At 38.0% G+C, this 22,226-nt stretch overlaps 1 protein-coding gene across 1 annotated transcript; it reads right to left on the bottom strand.

Annotated features, from left to right (window-relative positions):
• Positions 1-142: 142 nt before the first annotated feature.
• Positions 143-20,720, bottom strand: cse1l (CSE1 chromosome segregation 1-like (yeast)). The gene is made up of 25 exons (XM_051912025.1): positions 20,556-20,720; positions 19,626-19,715; positions 16,314-16,456; positions 15,395-15,496; positions 12,198-12,343; positions 11,712-11,802; positions 11,493-11,600; positions 11,301-11,393; positions 11,012-11,179; positions 10,320-10,449; positions 10,127-10,192; positions 9,846-10,048; positions 9,577-9,661; positions 7,023-7,084; positions 6,793-6,929; positions 6,602-6,705; positions 6,386-6,483; positions 5,724-5,874; positions 4,622-4,830; positions 4,389-4,486; positions 4,203-4,288; positions 4,031-4,112; positions 3,757-3,903; positions 965-1,196; positions 143-840 (listed from the first exon to the last, which is right to left on the bottom strand). Exons 2-25 carry the CDS (start codon positions 19,708-19,710, stop codon positions 751-753), a joined length of 2,916 nt encoding a protein of 971 aa, XP_051767985.1. The 5' UTR covers positions 19,711-19,715; positions 20,556-20,720; the 3' UTR covers positions 143-750.
• Positions 20,721-22,226: the final 1,506 nt, after the last annotated feature.

The following is a 22,226-nucleotide window of genomic DNA, read 5'->3' as shown; positions in this document are numbered from 1 at the left end:
CTGTGAAATACGATCAGCTTTAGCGTGTGATGTAATGAACAGCTGAGTACAATACAGCGATTGTGGTCTTCAGCTCCTCAGCATGTGTAAGATCCTCAGGCACATAAACCTTTTTAAAGCAAATACAAACGTGACCAACATGTTAAACAAGTGCTTCATTTTATTTATTAACAACTAGAGCAGCAAAACTAAGACATGAAGACAAGACATGGTAAATGACATGCAACAGGAGACATTTTTAGTTAATTTCTTCTGCGTTGCAAAAAACTCGTTTATACAGTAAAAACATCTCCAAAACTAAAGGAAAAAGAACAAATGGAAAATACTTTTCCCACTGATTTTAAAGATGCCACCAAACGTCTGCCGATTCCTAAGTGCGTTAAATGTTTGTAAAAGGCGACATTTCAAAATACTGCCGAATGTACGGTTGGGTGAGGCGCCAAACTAAACAATAAGAGAAAATGTTGAATAAACTTCAAATAATACATAGAGGAAAAAGCCAACATCAGCAGAGGCCACCCAGTGAGTTGATCAGCCCTCTCAACCCAAGCATAATCATCATTCCCTGCTCGGTCCCATTCATCGCACAGAATCCATTAAAACAAACCCTTAAAAACTCCTTCTGTCTGGCCATGCATCACTGGGCGGTACGTCTCCACTCATGTTGAGTCCACTGGTCGTCTCAGTTTGGGTGTTTTCAGAGTGTCAGGAGCCCCCTTTCTTGGCGATAAGGAGTCTGGGTGTGTGTGGCTACACCAGCTGTACAGTGGCAGCCTGAAGGTAACCCTGCAGGTACTGAAGAGCTTCTGCTGGCAGACTGGTGCTCACCATGGAGGGCACCTGTTACAGACCACATTCAGTTAGCAGGTATTCTGGGTAGCGCAGCTCACTAGGTCTGCCATGTTCTGAAGACATTTTAGTAATTACATCAGCATCCCTAAACCTTCTCATGAGTGATACTCACCCTTCCAGGACAGGCGGTGGAGAGTTTGTGTAAGGACTGAGCAAGGAGAATTTTGGGATTGCTGACAGCATCTCCGATGGGGTCATGTTCTTTCTTGCCTGCAAAAGCAAGCTGGGAGAAAGCGGTCTGGTATCCCGGAGTGTCTTCTATGTCTATGAAGTGCTCATCATCTGGGATGCTGTCGTCTTCTGGTAACTCGAACAGACCAATCAGAGCTTGCAGCAAAGGAGTCCTAAAGAACATAACCCAGGTTCAGGTCAATAGCATACAAGTTTGTCTTCAGTAAATAATAAAAAAAAAAAAAAAATTTTTTGTCTTGTTTTAAAACATGCATGCCCTCAACACCATATCTACACCGGTCATGACCGTTGAGTCTGTCTACACTGGACGTGACACAGCAGCCATCGCAAATCAATTGGAGTAAGTCAGAAAGAGAACGGGTCGGGAATGTCATGTTGCACCGCATCCAGTGTAGTCAGCATCAATGATTATAATGGGTTTTATATACTTTTGTCGTGTCCCGCCACTCACATCTGGTGTAAACCGTGTTAGAAATTTTTCTTAAAGTGTCATGAAATCCCCCGTTTTAGCCTGGTTGTTCACACCTCTGAGTTGAAAAAGTCAAGAAATGGGCATGTAAAACAGTGGAAAGGTGGGAAAAGGGGAGAAAACAACCAATAAAACACAGACCTGCAACACTTATTATACAGTAGGGCTGCACGATTAACCGGACGATTACAAAAATAACACTGAAATCACGCTTGAATTATTTGGCTTAGGCTGCGATTATTTTTTATGCGTGGCTTGTCACTGAACTATGGCTCCAAATGCTAATCCATCTGAAAGCACTGCGAGTTTCTTTCCAGACATGAGCAGCATTTAACATCTTGTCCAACAAAAGACAATTTAATAACATGTTTTTACTCCAAACTCACTTTATAATGACAGTTGAGCATCCTTCTGTGAGATGTGGCTTCTTACACAGAATAAGGCAGTCGTGTGTTTATTAGTCATGTTTAATCAAAGTGTTTCAATCTTCTACAGAGATAGTATGATGCCCATATGGATTTCCTAGAATGAGGCATGTCATATACTTTGGCGGCAGGGCATATTTACAGTTTCTGCGTGAGGGCGCCCTCTGGCTTTCAGATGGAGAAGCATTTACTACTGATCACAGAGCCCTACAGCTTTGACAAGCTGCGCATAAAATAAATCGCAGCCTTTGCCAAATTGCGATTAATTGTGCAGCCCTATTATAAAGACGCATGAATATTAATGACCACAGAGGGGAGAGGAAAAAAAAAAAAAAAAAAAACACAAACTCCCAAGATCAAGGGAGAAATGGAGAACATTTAAAAGGTCTAATAATATTTACATTACATTTATGAGCACTAAAATCTCTGAACAAACGACACGCATCAGTTTAACAAAGAATAAAGGCAAAATTACTTTGTCCATTGTTCTTTAATTTTCAGTCTACATTGTGTATCAGAATAATTCCTCATGTCAATGATCAGATGTACAACTGTATCAGTGTCCTTTTTGCACATTCATTTCATTTGAAGAAGACATGACTTAAATGTGCGCATAAATGGTTTCAAGTTATGGACATGAAATATGTCTATAACTTGAAACACACTTACTCTAGTCTGTATATAACCTTTGATCCGCATTGCAAGCTTTGATAAAATCGTCGCAGCATTCCGTGCAGAAAGTGCTGCCAGGCACGCTCCACGTTGTTACATGTTATTTGAATTCTCCGCCGTGATGCGATCTCATGCGTAATACAGTGCAGTGAACGAGTTGAAAGAGTTCATTCTCATGAATAAATGCAGAGAAGCGCTCAGAACCGGATAACGTAGAATCGTGCCTCTCCAGCCCCAGCAGCCAATCACAAACTCCGGAGGCACGCTTCAACGTCAGATTCCGTGACATAGCTGCGACTTTGTTTTTCAACCCGGAAGAACGAAAATTGTCCGAAAAATGCAAAAATAACCAATTTCCAATGAGTTCTTTTAGTGTTTTCAGTGATGTGCAGCCTGTACATATCTGTTCACATCTCAAAAAAACAAGTTTTGGTTTTTCATGACCCTTTAAAAATGTGCCCTCTGAAACCTTTTGGTTGCACAAGGTTTTGAAAACCTTTATATACTATTTAAGAAAAGTTTCAAATTAATGACTCATGACATATCACGTGGTTTAACCAAGTAAAAAGTAGTAAGTATACACATCTTAAAGTATATTTAAAATATATTTAAAGTAATGTTTAAGGTAAAAACCTATATTTAATAAATATCATGAACTACAAATTTGGAGAGTTGTACCACATGACATTCTGCAGTGACAAAAAGGTCAAACTAACAAAAAAAAAAAAAAAAAAAGTCGGGGTCTGCAAAGGTCCTTTCTATTAGGGCTGCACGATTAATCGAAATTCAACCAAAAATCACGATCTAAAAAGGCTGCAATTTTTTTGTGGAGCATCTCAGTAAAGCACGGCTCCGATCAGTAGGAAATGCTTCCTTCTGAAAGCCAGAGGGTGCTCTCGCGATTACACCGTTGGGCATCATACCATCACTGCAGCAAAATAAACAGAAGACTGAAACGCTTTGATTAAACATGACTAATAAACTCATAACTACGACAATATATGGTTCTTCAAGCTTTCTCGGATATGACTTGTATATACCTTATATGATAAACATGTTTTTATGTATAATTTGCATTCTTTTAATGCATTTTCCAATTAATGTCATTTTACATAAGCTTTCCCACAAGCCTGCATTATGTCTTACCAGAGTTTGGTGTACTCCGTGTCCATCATAGCAGGACACTCAGTGAGAATCTTAGTGATGCCCACAGCACAGATCTTCTTCTCCACCGGCCCTGAGACCTTCTGAACCTCAGGAATCATGATCTTTTCCACCACCATGCCAAACATCCTGAGGACACACACACACACAAAAAAGAAAGGCTCACCAAATAATTAAAAAACAAACATAACCGGACTTGCGCAATATCTGCACTGCAGAATTATGAATAAACATTTAGAATAATAAAGCAACTTACTTTGGCTGGATACCATCAAATATCTCCTGCAAAGCAATGGCACCATATTTCACAGAATAAAGGTTGATAAAGACGAGGAAACCTGTGAAGAGGAAAAGAGTGATGGTTCAGTACAGTGAGCGATTTGTAAAGTGTTCACAGGGCAAGTAAACTACGATCAGAAATCACTCACTCTTAACAAATTTTGTGGTCTTGGAGCTCTGGAGCCTCTGAAAGAGCAGAATAAAAATCTGTTTCCTGTACTGGGTGATGGAATCTCTGCAACACCACAGGAAAAAAAAAAAATAATAAAAAATATGAATAGAGCACAAAAACATGTCAACTTTTTTTATTCACGTGTCCTCAATGCATTGCTTACGGAGGCATGTGCTCCACTATACTGTTGAGCAGATAGAAGCCTTGGTGGTCATTAGCCTTGGATGCGATGAGTTTCTGGAACACTCCAAGAAGACCAGGCTGGAGGGGAAAAAAAAAAAAAAAAAAAAAAAAAAAAAAATTATTTACATGGGAGGGTATTCAAGGGAGGTCCACTGCATTATGGCTATCAGTCTAGCAAAAAAAAAAAAAAAAAAATTCTCACAAGACACTCACAATCTTGTCAGCGGCTGTGCTGGCGATGGTAGCGGCTCCTTTCTCCAGGTAGGCCTGCAGCAGCCGGACGAGTGGAGGGATGTTTCCTGTGCGTTCCCACAGGATGGGCTGCAGGAGGTGAGGAAACAGAGCCATGTAGGAGGAGGGAATGGAGTTGTTGTGGATCTCTAGCAACAGAGACATCACCTGGAAGACGTACGGCACAAACTCTGCAGGGACAGGGGACACAAGAGAGAGGGCTCATAAAAACATGGCTTCAGGACTGTCCTCAAAGACAGTTTTTAAATTTTTAACAGAGAATTTTAAGTTATTTCACTTTAATTTGTTTTGGCTTGACATTTATAACGGTACTTTTATTTTTCATTCTTGTTCTGTTCGAATACTGTTAAACTTAAAGGATTTGCTGTGGAGTGAGGGGAACTAAAACAGCCTTTAGCTATTATTAGTGTTTGTAAACATTTCATTTCATCTGTCAACTTTTAACATTAATGTAATAATAAAATGCAACTTGTACATATGACTTCTGTTTCCCCCCCCTCAAAAGCTCATGTGCAAACATTTTCAAAATATCTTGAAAAATCACTTAAATTACTCTTTAAACCATTTAATGATAGTATTAATTGGTCAAAATTCTTACTGTTGGTTAGCAGGTTAATTGAGCTTCCTTAGTTCACTTACTGTAGTAAAGACATTTATGTTACAAAAATTCAAAGAAATGTTACTCTTTTGAACTTTTTATTAAAAGAATCTTGATAGAAACATATCATGGTTTCCACAAAAAATATTAAGTAAATCACTGTTTTCAACACTGATAAATGTTTCTTGAGCACCAAATCAGCATATTAGAACGATTTCTGAAGGATCATGTGACACTGAAGACTGGAGTAATGATGCTGAAAATTCAGCTTTGATCACAGGAATAAATTACACTTTACTATATATTCACATAAAAAAGTTATTTTAAATTGTAATAATATTTCACAATATTTCTGTTTTTACTGAATTTTTAACATAAACGCTAACCCCAAACTTTTGAACGGTTGTTGAAGTCACCACAAAATTAGACTTAAGAGTTTAACAACTTTATAACAGTTTAACTCACCCTGTACATCATTCTGGAGGATCTCAGTAAACACAGGAAACAGGGCCTCCTCAAAGCTGCCCACGGTGTCTGGATTTGCCTTGCAGGTGACCCTGATGGACAGGCACAGTGACTCAAACAGGTAATGGTTGAAATGTGGCTTACTGGGATTCTGTAGAGAGAGAGAAAAAAAAAATATATATATATATAAAAAGTGTCTCATATTTCAACAAGGTGCCCACACATCCAAAAACAAGGCAATGTTGTGGCTGTTTAAAATAATAATAAAAAAAATTGATTACTATAAAAGCAGTTTATTTAAATGATTAAGTTTTAAATTCAGCAAATGATCTCACTACATTACAAGTTCTATTGAGTAAGTGGCTATTTTCAGCATACAGAATTTGCATGCTACAGAAATACTACTAATAAAATAGTATGCTGAATATATGCTAGCGTGCCACGCTGAACACACCCTGTGTGTGAAACACTGGCATGGAGGTGTTCCGTCCTGCCTTTAGGATCAAGTCCAGCTTGGGAAATGTCCCCTTTAATGGACGGATATTTCTGTGTGTCCTGCCAGTGAATCCAATGCCATGGACTTAGACAAGGACCACACTGACTGGACATCAACCTGAATTAAACCCCCCTTTTGAGGACAGCAGATTTATTGACTGGCTTACCTTGCTGACGAGGAGCAGCTTGTGGGTGAGCTGGCCAATGAGAGTGGGGATGTAGGGCACAATGGCTTCCTGCAAGAGGGAGAAACTCCTCATGATGGCTGGAGAGGTGACAAACAGAAAAGGTCAAAGAGTAAATAGGACAGTATTAAAGTAACCAATATAAAAAGTTTACAAATATGGTCTATGTGGTCTTGTGAAAATTAAACAGCCAATTACCTTTCATGATGTACTCATTCTCAGACGAGCCAGGGATTGCTAAAGCTTTGAACAGATTATTGAGTAACTGCTCTGTGAACGGTGCCATTTCAGTAGGTGTGATGCTAAAAAACAGGGTTAGTTTAGAAATTAAAATAATGACAAAACAGAGCATGACCACTCTTCTCATGTCTTGTACTGGATAGACTCACAGGGTGGTGTTGTTGGCTCCTCTCATGGTGAAGAGTCTCTCGAGTGCATGTGCGGCATAGGTGTGCTGAACGATGCTCTCTGCCTGCAGGTGGGACACCAGGAGAGGAACCGCCTCCAACAGCTGCTCTTTAGGGAGCTGGAGGACCAGACAGAAGCCACACCATCACACACAGTGAAGTACATGTGTGTAATGGAAAGCACACCATGTAATGGAAAAGAAAGTGCTTACCTGACTTCTGAAGGTCATAACATACTTGATGGCATCTGCTTTCAAAACTGGGAACTCGTTCACTGAGGGGACGAAGAAGAAAATAACTCATTCTAAGCAATACCATCCCACTGCAGTTCCAGAATATAAATATATTATATTATAATATACACATACACACAGTGCCTATAGAAAATCATCATACCCCTTTGAAATATTTACTTCATTTGTCGTACAGCCTGAAATAAACACATTCCAAAAAACATCTTTACCAGCTTTATTTACAAATTTTGCCTTAAAACATCAAAGTAATGAAAGAAAAAGCAACAGTTCTGTAAATTCATTTAATACTTCGTAGAGCCACCTTTTGCTTTAATTACAGCCATTAATCTTTTTGGATATGTCTGTACTAGCACTGCACAGATAGACTGAGGAATATTTGCCCATTCTTTCTTGCAGAATTGCTCAAGTTCAGTCATATCCCATGATGAGCAGCAATGGACTGCTCTCTTCAAGTCCATCTACAGATTTTTAGATTTAAAGGGTTAGTTCACCCAAAAATGAAGATTCTGTGATTAATTACTCACCCTCATGTAGTTCCAAACGTAAGACTTTTCGTTCATCTTCAGAACAAAAATGAAGATTTTTGATGAAAACTCAAACTTGCTTGAGCTTCCATTTACACAGCTGATGTGAGTTGATTACTGTTTATATGTGAATATAAGCCTAAACTCAATCTGTTTATGATATAAAGTGATCAAGTCTCTTCAGAAAATTTGGACTAAACCGCTCAATTCATATGGATCAGTTTTACGATCCCTTTATGAACATTTTGAAGCGTCAAAATGTCAGTTGCGTAGCTGTCTATGGGGCCGTTCACATATCGCGTCTAAAAACGCGGCCGCACTGCTTTCTCCTCCTTTCCACAAGCGCTTGCACTCCTGTGGCGTCTGTCGTTGCTATGCAACCGTGAACTGCGCTCTTCACGATGACGAGAAAGTACCAGCAAAGGATTAATTGATTTCTAGCCCTTGCATTAGGTTTACTACTAGATATATTTATGGAGATGAGAAAAACACGCCCTGTACAGCTATGATCAGCTGTTTGGCTGAGCTTTCGAATGTTGTTACGGAAAGGCCGATGCTGATCAGTTGGTTATTGTCACATGACCTGCGGTGCGCTTACGGCATTCTGAAAAGTTGCGATGTTTTCATCTCGCCGCAGCATAGGCGTGTCTGAAAAAAAACGAGCGTGCCGCATTGCATGCGCAGCGCTTCTATTATGAGCACGCTTGCCACGCGTGTATCCTACATTTGAAATAAATTTGCGGGCGGAAAAGACGCGATGTGAACGGCCCCTAAGGAGGGACAGAAAGCTCTCAGATTTCATCAAAAAGATTCTCATTTATGTTCCAAAGATGAGGGAAAGTCTTACAGGTTTGGAACAACAGGAGGGTGAGTAATTAATGACAATTTTCAATTTTGTGTGAACTCTCTCTTTAAAAGGCCCCTATATACTTCAAACAAAATCGAAAAATGAACTGATGTGATGTCATTTTAGGAAAAATTCACTCCAGCTGCAAAACACCTTCGTACTACCACTGGTCTGTGACAATAACGTAATAGGAAGTGCGCTTCATTCACGTGGAACTGTTCTGACTCATTTCGGCTGTAGAGTTTGTTGAGGTAAGGGCTCCGCAGGTGAAAACATGAACACACTGGATAGCCGCTTTATAGTACAAAATGAAGTTGTGCTTCTGATGAAATGAGGCACTAACACAGTTTTTCATGTTTGATAATGTAAAGCTGCTTGCTTTTAAGCAATCTATTGAATAAAGTGGTAATAAAGTGGTATATAAATAAACGTGACGTGACTGGAGTGCTAATTTGCAGAGCTCCTGCTCACATACCAATGTTGTTATGATCAGACGCGTTTCTTATGCTTTCTATAAAAATGCTTAGTTTTCATTTTTGTTGTGTTTATTTTATTACTGAGAAGAAAGTGTACAGCACGTATTTACATATTCATCTAACCGTCGCTCTCAGCAGTGTGGTTGGCATCAGATGTTCGATTACAGTATATCGCTGGTCACGCATTTCTAACTTTGTTTTACTCCTAAACGAAAAAGAACTTCGTTTGAAGTATATCAGGGCCTTAAGTCAGGGCTCTGACTTGGCCACTCAAGGACATTAACTTTATAATCCTTAAATGATTAGGTTGTTCTGGGCATATATTCCCCAATCTAAGTGTGCAAAGCTATTACAGACATATCAAAAAAATATTAATGGCTGTAATTAAAAGGAAAAGGTGGTTCTACGAAGCACTAAATCAGGGGACTGATGACTTTTCCAACCCTGTTTTTCAGTTTTTTTTTTTTTTTTTTAATTAATTTTCAGAACTGTTGCTTTTTCCTTTATTACTTTGACGTTGTAAGGCAAAATTTGTAAAAGCCGAAAATGTTTTTTTTTTGGAATGGGTTTTGATTTCAGGCTGTAAAACAAAGTAACTGTAAAAAAGTAAAACAAGTAAAGGCACTGTATATAAATTCTGAAGAGTTAATTGAGACATCAATTACCGTTGGGAGACTTCAGGTCTACTAGAATGTGGTTGATGAAGAATTCAGACAGGTTCACCAACTCATTGGCTTGTGTTATTCCATGCTGTAAAACAGAAGTACAAGTTTGTCTCAGACCAACAGTTCACAAATAAATAGAAATCAGATGCAATCTGTTACATCTGTTTCAGATGAAAATGTAGAGAAGTTTGTGAATAGAAAAATGAGTAATCCAAGTAAAACAGTTTGATCAAAACACCATCTATAGCTGGTCCCAACACGCATCTCACCTTCTGTGTCTGAGCTTTGGAGGCCAGAGATGTCACCAGGTAGATAGCAGCATCTTTGTGCTTCCAGTTCACACCAGGGTTCTTGGCATACTCTGCCAACATGGAGTTCACATAGCCAGAGAAGATGCCCGTCACTGGGCCCTCGAAAAATTTACAGAGGCCTCGCACCAAATCACAGGCTGCTCTACGCCTTGTGTCGATGTCTGAGGACAGATGGCATCATTTAGTACGGACATCAGGAAAGCCAAGTGCCTGAACAATATAGTGTAGTATCAACACACCTGAGCCTTCAAGGTCTCTGATGATGTACTCCTCTGAGTTATCTTCAAAAGCCTCTTCATCTGCACCTGTTCACATACAAGTATCAATTTACAATGTGTAAAAATCCTTCTGAATTACTGGTACATCTCATTAGAAGGTTTCTTGGTTAATGGCTGAAATAGAAGACCTTGACAAAATAAACTGACAACATACTTCTGAACTCCATGTTGGGAACGATGACTTTCTCACAGATACTGGTGAGAACATTCTGGTCTTCAAAGAGATGTTTATAGTGCGGCCGCTCACACACTGACGCCAAAAACTGGATAGCATTGCTCACAAGCTACAACAGACATCATATTATCAGGCACTGTTAAAGAGAAAACTAACAACACTATGAACACTGAAAAGAATCTAATGGCAGACATTATTTTAAAGTCTTGAAGCTTTTCAACTCGCAATATGTATAAAAACAATATGCATATTAAATTAAAGCTGCACGATACGAAAAACAATGAACTCGTGTTTAAACACGATTCTTAGAGCGATTATGAAATCGCAAAGGCTGCGATTTTTTTTTTTTTTTTTATGGCTTCTTACACAGAATAAGGTAGTCGTGTGATTATTAGTCATGTTTAATCAAAGCATTTCAATCTTCTGTTTTTTCAGCTACAGAGATAATATGATGCCCATAGGGATTTCCTGGAATGACTTGTTATCAGGGCATATTTGGAGTTTCTGTGCAAGAGCGCCCTCTGGCTTTCAGAAGGAGAAGCATTTACTACTAATCACAGAGCCCTACAGCTCTGACCAGCTGCACATAAAATAATCGCAGCCTTTGCCAAATCGTGTGCAGTTTAATCGTGTTAAATTGTGCAGCCCTATGTTAAATACAATCTACTTACCAAGTCATATTTGACCTCCTGACCTGTTGTGACCAGCAGGTTCCAGATAGCTGTGACAAAGCGAGGCAAGTAGGGCTGGAACTCTTCGTCGTATTTTTGAGCATAAAGTGCTGCGTTGTCACAGATTTGAGATTTCAACAACTCCAACAGACCAGCCTCCTCCTCATCCTACAGCAAAAGTTTCATTTTAGTTTCTTAATGTTGGTTATTTGATCTCAGTGTTAAAAGAAAAAAAAAAAAATCAGATTTATGAGCAACTGTCATCATTTTAACATGAACGCAAACTCACATCTGTTTGCAACAACTTGTTATCCAAGGTCAATAAGTTATGAAAATTTGTCATCCAAGTCTCCATGTTATCCTCAAAGAACTCTGGAAGATCCTGAAGAGATTGGAAAAACAAGATGTTAATTGGAAATACAGGCAAAGAATATACAAAAGTGAAAAAAGATGTCATGCAAGGAATGAGTGCAAGACTTACCTGGAAGTTAAGGCTATAGAAAAGTTTTGAAATAAGCGTTAGAGAAGAGAAGAGCACTTTCAGGGCGTTGACATCTGTTGCATGAGTTTGACACAAATCAATTGTAGCCTTAAAAAAAAAAAAAAAAAAAACATTTGAATTTTCATAGCACATGACGTAACGATTATATCATATATAGAAATTAATAATCACAAGATTACAACCGCTCACTGACATCACCTTGAAAAGTTCAGTGAGAGGCTGTGCAAAAGTGTCCAGTACTAGCTTGATCTCGGACCACAGCTCATTGGACTTAAACTCATGGCGATATCTGAAAGACAACAGAGATGATGCACATAATATATATATGGATATCAAACTTAAAGGGTCATGAAACCCCAAAACACATTTTTGGAGATGTGAACAGATATGTACAGGCTGCACATCACTGAAAACACCAAAACTCTTTTTTTCCCTCCATGGTCATATTTTAATATTCATGTGTCTGTATAATGAGTGTTGCAGGTCTGTGTTTTATTGGTTGTTTTCTCCCCTTTTCCCACCCTCTACTCTCCCACTGCTTTTACACAGGGGCGGTGGGTCATGACACTAAGTAAAGGTCAAGTAAAAAAGGGTCTAAAACATACATTATTAACTGGAGATTAAAAAACACATGTAAAAGGACTACAACGTTGCATTCATCTTATTCCAATGCGTCTCAAATACCTTTTAAAAAGGGAATGCGCTGTGCGAAGAATTCCATTGATGATGTGGAAGTCTCCGCTCTGAAAGCGGTTCACCATCTCGGTCAGGAGATCCGGCCATTTCTGAGGAAAGTCCTCTCGCCCGATGATGCTGATTGCATCACTCAGCTGCAGAAGGGAAAATAAGTCATATCTACTGCTCCTCGCTGCATAGTAACCAGCATGTCAGTTTACATCAACAGATCACAAGGGCAGCGTTTCCCAACCCAGTTCTTAGAGGCAGTGGTGCTCAACCTTTTGACTCCCGCTGTCCACAACAATTAGGGCTGGGCGATACATTGAGTATTAGTGATATCATGTTATGTTTGCTGACTTTATATTATATAAAATTTTTTTTTTTAAATATATATATATATATATATATATATATATATATATTTTGTGATAATGTTAAAGGTACACCATGTAACTTTGTTCAAAATTTACAAAATTTATATAATGAGCGACTACATTAATCCATCTCCAAATCATGATTTTTTTTTTTGTTCCTACAGTATCACTACAGTATGCCTTATATAAGGGTTTATATTCAGACTATTTTTGACAGAGCGGGTATGCAGGGTAGCCCAGTAGCTGCATGACTCAAAGTAGTGTTGTTCTTACATTCATCAGAATGCAGATTTCGGTGACTCATTTTGGACCTTAAATGCCTGAGCTGCTGACTGAAATATTCAGTGCATCACGTGATCAATTGCTAATTTAAACATGCTTATACGTTTTAGCTGGTGCTGAGCCAGAGATGGATGCACTCAGCACATCACAACTACGCAGTGTTTTTAACTGCAATGTTTATTTTAGGTCTCAGACATTTAAATGCACATAAGTACTAGCAAAAAATACATTTAAAGTTAAATAGACACTGATGTCTATTAGAGCAGCAATAATTATAATTTGACGGTTTTATTCATATCAGATACACATTGTGGAGGTAACTATATAATTAATGTATTCTTCTCCCAGTTCACCAGTCACTTTCATGTATTTCAGCAGAAGTGGATGAATTTACGTGATGTAAAACTGACAGATACAATTCTCTGAATTGAGGTGCAAACTAACATGGTGGCACCCATCGCCTATTATAGATCAACTAACATGATCATTATAAAGGGTTTTAAATGACAAAACATTCACTTATGAGAATTGGAATATCAGAGTTCATGATATAGTTAACAAGTTTGTGAAACTTTGTGAGGGGAAAAAAAAAAAAAAAAAAAAAAAAAAAAAAAGCACGATACATCAGTCATACAGCACTACTGTGGCTGGGGTGCGTCACATGAGGAGCATGACGTGTCGCCATGGAAAAAAGGAAATGTGTTCTAAAATAATGGTCACCTTGTGCAGGACATGCAATAAGTCGGGAGAGGTGTCGTATTTTGCCAGAGAAGGCAAATGTGGTCATATGTCTACAAAAGAAATGCTGAAATTTGAAGCTGGTTTGTAGCATAATACCGACTACTTTGCTGTTATTAGTGCTGTAACTGTTATTTAGTGTTAAGTTATTGTAGTTGGGTTAGGTGGCTTAGGTTTTATTGTGAATTTATGTAATGTAAATTTGTTGTGTTTTGTATTTACTTATATTTATATAACTAAAATAAAAATGTGACACTGATACTGTCATTTTGTGGCTTTTTTTTTTTTTAATAAATATACAAGTTTCGGTCCAGGCACCGGACCGTTTTAAAAGTATTGATTTGGTATTGTATTGTAAAAAAACCCAAACAATACCCAACCTTATTGACAGCCGCTTTTAAATGTTGGACTGAATGTGAAAATGCGATGATTGCACGGGATTACCATGGGAATGGACAGGACCAAAAAAAAAAAAAAAAAAAAAAAAAAAAAAAAACTTATACAGTAAGTCAAAATAGAACTGTGCATTAAGTCTTGGAGTGTTAATGCAAACTAACAGATCTGCCACTTGTTCCATGTAGTGTTTTTGTTCTTCAAAGAACATGCTTTTTTTGCTGCAACTTTTTGTAAGATTGTACTTTATTTTATAATTTTCATATTTTTTATATTTCATATTTTTATTTTGGTTCCTTTAAGTACACATGAATTTTGATTCATTATTATTATTATTATTATTGTGAATTGGATTAAGAGGGTACTTCACCGGTGGCAAAATGGGCTTTCAATGAAAGTTGGCTGCCAACTTTGACTATTTTACCTGAATAAAGAAAGTTGACTACCTGAATAGAGAAAACAGAAAAGAAAAGTTGTCTTCCCTTTTGGCAAATAGGTAGGAAAACTTCAACACCCATAATGCACTGGGAATGTTGCCATCCAAGGCCACTCCCACCAGTCTGCTACGAATACGCTTATCATAGTCAAATATCGCCATGCTTTAGTTGGAAACACTTATCAAGCTTTTAAGTCATAATAATGTAATGTTCCCGGGTGCAAGAATTCAAAGGGTAAATATTTAGCGAGAGCAAGTTATTTCCTGTTTCCAGCATTGTAGGCAGTGGCTAAAGGCTGCACTGAATTGTAAAAACAGAGAAAATGGCACGACAGATAATCTCAAAAACCTCTGTGTAGTCAACATTTCAAACTGAATGATCACGAACACAGTGTTTCAGGTCAAACGAAGGGAAAACACTGAAAGAAACTGCAGTTACCGCAGATAACCTCTGACAACATTAAATCCAGGAGAAAAGAGAATTTCTAGAGCAAGTGCACAGGACACAGTTTAAGTGTCAAGTAGTTCCAAACCTGTATGAATTTCCTTCTGCTGAACACAAAAGAAGATATTTGGAAGAATGTCAGTAACCAAACAGACCACCAGGGATTTAGAAATTTGACGAGCCCCGCAGACTGAGGGAATCTTGGTTCTTCAGAAACAACCATTGAAAGGGCAACCTAAAACAAGTATCTTGATTTTTGTTTTGTAGTTGTTGCAGCTTATTTCAGTACTTGTTTTGTTTTACTTTAAATCATTATCTTGAGGCCGCCTTTGAAGTCTGCTGAAGTTTGCCCTGGCCCCCTGGTTGAGAACCACTGATCTAGAGACTACAGCAATATGGTTTATCAAAAACCCAGTAATGTGCATTTTACATCTGCAGCACTCATTCCAAATAACAGAAGAGTAACCGCAGAAGTACGTAGGTAAAGCAACTTTATTCTATCCACTGCTTCTCGTGGGTTATCTGAAATGTGTACCTGTTTTTGTATTTGCTCTGGGCTGGTCAGCATCAAATTTACAATGTTGGCTTTGATAGCAGTCCGATCAGGATCAGAGATTTTGTTTGGTTCATCCTCAATCTGAAGAGAACATACACACATTCACATTAAATATCCACCTATCACACAACAGACTGCTTTAAAAGATCAGTTCACTTCAGAATTAAAATTTCCTGATAATTTACTCACCCCCATGTCATCCAAGATGTTCAAGTCTTACTTTCTTCATTCGAAAAGAAATTAAGGTTTTTGAGGAAAACATTCCAGGATTTTTCTCCATATAGTGGACTTCAATGGCTACAAACGGGTTGAAGGTCCATATGTCAGTTTTAATGCAGCTTCAGGGTTCTACATGATCCCAGACGAGGAATAAGGGTCTTATCTAGCGAAACAACTGGTCATTTTCTAAAAAATAATTTATATATTTTTGTAGGTCCATAAGATCTAAAGTGCACATGAAGTGTGCCATTTGGGACAGGTTCACTTTGTAAACACTTGCTCGGTACTTCTGCCTACGTCATGCTTGACCTTTTCAACGTGATTACGTAATGCGTGGCAGATCGCAGAGCAGTGCAAGATGAGCATTTACGGTTAAAAAGTATATAATTTTTTTTTTTTTTTTAAAGAAAATGGCCGATTGTTTCACTAGATGAGACCCTTATTCCTCGTCTGGGATCGTGTAGAGCTCTTTGAAGCTGCACTGAAACTGACATTTGGACCTTCAACCTGTTGTACCCCCATAAAGTCCACTATATGGAGAAAAACCCTGGAATATTTTCCTCAAAAACCTTAATTTCTTTTTGACTGAAGAAAGACAAACATCTTGGATGACATGGGGGTGAGCAAATTATCAGGAAATTTGAATTTTGTAGTGAACTAAACCTAACAGGGCACTCACTATGCGCCAGTTTCTTTTGATATAGTTCTTGAAGGTGACGGCCGAACACACACGGATGACATCATCTTGGGACTTCTCTAATACTGTAAGCAGTAAAATGGGGTAGTTCTGGTTTCCCTCCACTGATTCCAGAAATTTCTCAGCTAAAGATAGAGAAGCAAAAACACAAGGAAACATTAATTTCATGTTTTCTTCACCTGGTAAACACATCTCTTCATCACAAATCAGGGCTATGCTCGGGACAGTTGAAATTGTCACTGGCTGCATAGCCACGAAAGTTTATCATCTACACGTTTATCATCTGCAAAATTGTGTCAAAATGCCCATCCTGGTAAATATTCTTGCAAACCTCCTTGCTTATGTTTTAAGTGAGCAAAGGCAACCAGATGCATGTTAGTATTTTAGATCTGTGCATTAGGTCTTAAAGTGACAGCAGCTTAATATACCTGCTGCCAGGGCTTGACATTAACTTTCTTGCTCACCAGCCACTGTGGCTAGTGGATTTCCAAAGTTACTAGTTACTCAATTTTGACAGATAACATGGGGGAAAACCTGCCATATAGATATTTTCAATATCAATTTGACAGCAGGGATATTAGGCTGCTGTCACTTTAAGACCTGACGCATGGATCCATTATACTGTTACACATGCGTTTTCTTTCTCTGTATGTTCACTTAAAACATAACTGACTGTTTATGTAAATACTCACCAAGACCGGGATTGACATTATTTTGTGTTTATTTGATTGTTTAAGCACAATAAGCAGCAAAAAACAACTCAATTTAGTAATTCAAGTGTTTGTCGAGTATCCTCATAAGAGCAATCTTAAATGAGTTAAATAACATCTTAAATGAACTTAAATAATTGTAAGAAAATGAGACGCGTGAGATCTCAGCCATGTTCGACAGCGGCTGGTCTTAAAAGGGGCTTTTCGCACCGGAGGAACCTTTTCATAGCTCCTAGAACTATTGGGGGAAGTACCGCACCGCAGGAACTAGAAACTCTTTTTGGCAGAACTAAATTAGCTCCTACTTCAGAGTAGGGTCTAAACCAGCACTATAGGAACTATCAGTGACAATTGGTCAATTGGTCAAACACCGGCACCCGGCATTTTTAAAAAGTCGTGTAGACATATTTACTTCACAAACATGGAAAACAGCGATAACGGCATTTACCTGTTGTCTGCAGGGCTGTTATTTTCTCTGCCTCGATGATATGTAATACTGAAAGTTGTCATAGGAGATTTTGTCTCTTAGCTCCACTTTTTGCTCTTTCAGTTGCGTAAATTCTACATTTACATTCCATCTCCGTTATCACAAAACTAGGGATGGACACGAGTACTCAAGTACTCAAACGTGACAGCAACAATCAATCATGAAAATGATGATCGCCCTGACTTTAAAAATATATAATTCTCTTTTTTCTGGTTATTGGAGCACAGGCCTTGCTGAAAGACCTGATATTAAGATGCGTTTTGGTCGATCGAATCACAAGTGGACGACGCTAAATACAGGCGTTAAAGGGGTGTAAAACGTTTTGAGCTTGTCCACTTTCAACCACTTCCAAACAGTTTTGCTTTTGCTGGATTTCTTTCGTAGTGGAAACACTCAAGACCGCCTACTCTCCGCCTATACTAACCTAACGTGTAAACATTATGGGAAGCGCACTAGCCAGACGGGATTTAAACTTTGTCGGCTGAAGACCCAAGTTTGGTTTGAAGATAAAAAACATACAATGTTCTCTCGCCACTCCTGATTTCTAACACACACTCACCACGTTCAGCGGTGGCTGTTCTTGTGGCTGTCAGAGCAGAAAAGAAAACCAATGCTTTCCATGTTTTCCCGTCTTCTCTCTGCGCGTTCATATGTAAATTATGCGAGCTTATTTTTTGTCCATTAGATTGAAAGATCTGAAAAAACCCATACATTTACCCACCCACACACCCTCCCCTGAAAGAAATCAGGAAAGAAGTGGTTGAAAGTGGACAAAAGAGAAGGATTAAAACACCAGGTGTAAACAGGAATGTGTCTCCCTCGTCTACTTGTGATCCGATTGACCAAAACACATCTTAATACCAGGTGGAAACAGGGTAGAGACCTGCACTCCCGCGGGATCTAAAGCAACAAAGTGCGGCGCAGGACAAGATTTGATGGGCGCGTGCGGTGAGACACTACTCGTGTGTGGGTTGCGATAGAATCAAATGATTCGCGGGACTCCCGCAAAACAGAAATATCTAAACATAAAATATCTAAAAACTAATAAATTGTTATTCATATATTGCAAAAAAGCAACAAGAATAACTAATATAAAAAAAAACAATTTACAGTCGCAAGCATATGCGAGATTCTATTTATAACTTGTGTTTGCAGTGTTGAGCAATGACACACATCTGTTGATTTCTGAGACGCAACACAATCAGGTGTTTGTTAGAATCCTCTCACCACGCAAGAGTTTTTATGCAGTGCTAAAATTTGCACGCTCATGAATCCTATTATTATAACGCAAGAAGTGTAAACATTATGAAAGATTTATTATTCATATATTCACTGTGTTATAACAGAGCTTTGTGAGATCGCGATGAACTGAGATGTCAGCTTTATAAAGGGAGCGCTCTTTGCATGCATTCTGCCACACCAAACCATGCACACATGCAGCAGTTTGCGTTTCGGTTAAAACGAACTGTGGTTTGTGAATGTTGATGCTTTAATAACAAATATTTTATCGGAAGCGTTTATGCTGGGATGTTGTGGCAACAACTTATTTCTTGGATGTACGGACAAAAATCTATATAAGCTACTCTTATGCGGGATTTTGCGGGTGGGAGCGGGACAAAACATGAATGTCGCGGGCGGGAGCGGGACAATATAAAAAATTTTTATTATAAAAATTTGTCCCGCGCAGGTCTATAAAACAGGGCCATAGAGACATCAGTATTAAGTCTTCATTCATAAAAAGATGCCATTAAACAATATTTAAAATATGCTGTCTTTAAGTTGTTTCTACATTAATTTGGAGAGTAACTGAAATTATTACAGTATAAAAATACCGTTTTAATCACAATTACAGAAAAAAAATGTGTGATCAATTAGTTATTTTTAATCGATTGACAGCACTAATTATAATGTGAAAAGGGTCAAAAACAACAAAAACAATAACTTTTTGTAAAAAAAACAAAAACAAAACAATGTATTGGCCTGATCGGGCCAGTAGAAGAAAATCCTTAGTGTTGAGTCCTGCAAACATACCTTATCAGGGTCAAATCCAAAGAAAATGCATTTTTTTATTTTATTTTCTGAAATGTGAATGAATACCTGGCCGTCTCACAGCTGGGTCAGGGCTTAGTGTTTTCTGCAGATACTCGGTCAAGGTTTGGAGATTTGCATCATTGAGCTCCATGATTGCTACAAAAATAAAAACATGTATGAGAAATGACGAAGTGAGATGGTAATAAAACAATAAACCTACTAAAATTATAGAAAATATTCAATCACAGCAAGGAATTTCCGTATAGGCTAACTGAATCACTATAATACTTATTAAAATCCAGTCATTCTGAGAACAGAACACCCTGCTGATGCTCAAGTAAACTCAAGCAACGTTATTTGAATGAATTAAAGACCTGTTTTATAAAGTATATTTCGACGTAAGCTTACTCTTTAATGTTTCTTTTGCATATCCCGTATCTTGATAGTGAAAACTGTTGATATTTATAATCTTGACAGCTGGAAACACGCATTCGTGGCCTGCTCTGAGCGAAGCTTACTATCGCGGCCTGACAGGTATCTCTCTTGCATTTATGAATAAACACTACATTATGATCTGTGTGTGGTAGACTGCTGGTTTATGTGTCCACGGTATCAGTTTGGATGTTTCAGAGTTTTAAGACAGAAGCTCAGGCCATGATTCACGTGCTAAAGCTGTTAGCATACTGAAATGCTAGTCATCCTAATAGTCACACTTAACAGCGTTTCGGCATTTTCTTTACCAACATGTAGAACGTTGAAGAAACAGTCAAATGGGGTTCATTTAGTAAAAGTAAGGCGGAAAACTCCATCATGTAAAGTAATCTGTTATGTGGTTAGTTCGAGAGCTAACTCTCGACCTCACTTTAACAGCGCGCGCTGCGTGCGTTAACATTCAAACAAGATAATTCAATATCTCGTTGTTTAATAACGACTAGTAGACAATAGAGAGTGGATTTATCAATAATCAGAAGAGAAAGGGGATATAAAGGTTCTTACCGTTAGCTGTAGGTTGCAGTGCTGTGCTAATCACCGGCGAGAAGTTTCAAACGTCTCACACAAGTGCGCGGTCACGGCTCCCCGCATGCGCACTAATGAGACACGGAAAGAAGCGCACGTGGGGGCGCATGTATGTATAATGTACCGCCCCCTCGTGTATGTTGCGGGGATTTGCAACATAGATAGGGAAGGTTTGTACCAGAGCCATTGAGAGAGAGAGAGAAAAAACTACATAATTATATTTTGCATAAAAATTAAGTCTATTTTAAAGCAAGTTTTTTTTTTTTTTTTTTGCATCTTGAGATTATTTTCACGACAGCATATTTTCCCCAGTTCTGAGAGACTAGCTATTTCTCAGTCAAGCAAAAAAGTAAAAAGGCCTAGTTCAATTACAATGCTTGTTTTAGCACTGACTTTGCTGACTGGTTAAATGATGCAGTTCAAAACTGTCTTAAAATTAGTATATTTTTGTAAATTCTGTCCAAACTGAAATTCCATTCTTATGATATATATATCTATTTATTTATTTATTTATTTATTTATTTATTTATTTTTTTTGTAGATCTAGAAAGTGTTGACAGCGTTACAAAGTCTCATGCCATTTGGATGATTAGTTGCCATTAGTTGATTGGTGGCATCCGTCCTTTATCACTGCAAATGGCCTGCTAAACTCTGAGATTACACACTATACCTGTCTTCATATGAAACCTATTGTGTACTTAGTTTAAATATAATGGAGAAGTTAGAAGAAGAACAGTACATTGTAGATTATGGTTAATTTGGTGCACCATTTTCACTATATAAAATATTAAAGATTAAATAAAATAAAATAAAATTAATATTAGTTTAAATAACCAGCTTATGATATTGGCAAGGCTTTAATACTTCAGTTTGGTGGTTTAAAATGTTTTACAGACATGCTCTATAAAAAAAGATGTATTTCTCCTCTGTCTAAATTTAGTCATAATACAAAGATGCAGATGATTCACAAATGTCCTTTGTGGCGTATTAATAGTTATAACAGTGTGACTAGGACATTGAAAGACATGCAGTCTGACTGCCCTTTGTTTCATTTTGTAATTAACTTCGCTTTGTCTCTTGTACTGTTTGTGGGTTCCAGCAAAAACTCACATAATTGCTTCTGGTTCCTCATGATTATTGTTTTTATGCCCCAGACATCAGAATTTGTTCTGATTTAAATCTATGGCTGTGAAAAGCTAAATCAGGCACTGTAATAATTACAACAATTATGACCATTCAAACTGCTGTCAGAGAAGAAAAACACAAACCTGTCAGAATGAAAACAAAGACTAAAATATGAACACTAGGAGGCAGTGTTATACAGTGTTAGATTTTTATCCACTGAAACCTCACAGTGAATTTGCAAATATGAAAAGATGCATTGATGCAAACAAATATAAGTGGTGTTGTACTCAAGACCGCATGCATTCAGTATTGTCTCTGTCTCAGATTTTATTTCAAGACAGGTCAAGAACACAACTGCGGGGATATCACTAAATTGCTGGTGTATTGTCCGATTTGTTGTTGTTGTTGTTAATATGAATGGATGTAAAACTTCCCGTTTCAAGTAGCAAATCTGCCACTTTAGTTCTGACCAGCTGAGAAAAAAAGTATTACAATAAATCGCTACCAATGCTGATTAAATCTAAC

The sequence above is a fragment of the Ctenopharyngodon idella genome, chromosome 11 (assembly GCF_019924925.1).
Source record: "Ctenopharyngodon idella isolate HZGC_01 chromosome 11, HZGC01, whole genome shotgun sequence".
NCBI lineage: Eukaryota > Metazoa > Chordata > Actinopteri > Cypriniformes > Xenocyprididae > Ctenopharyngodon > Ctenopharyngodon idella.
Note: the sequence above shows the minus strand (reverse complement) of the source record. Positions and strands in the feature narration are given on the sequence as shown.

Excerpts from the sequence above, each read along its gene's own strand:
- cse1l (XM_051912025.1), bottom strand. The coding sequence starts at position 19,710 with ATGGAGCTCAATGATGCAAATCTCCAAACCTTGACCGAGTATCTGCAG. Across the intron at positions 10,049-10,126 it reads CAGAGACCTTGAAGGCTCAG|ACATCGACACAAGGCGTAGA; the intron begins GTGTGTTGATAC and ends ATCTGTCCTCAG. Across the intron at positions 4,113-4,202 it reads GACCACAAAATTTGTTAAGA|GTTTCCTCGTCTTTATCAAC; the intron begins GTGAGTGATTTC and ends TCCTCTTCACAG.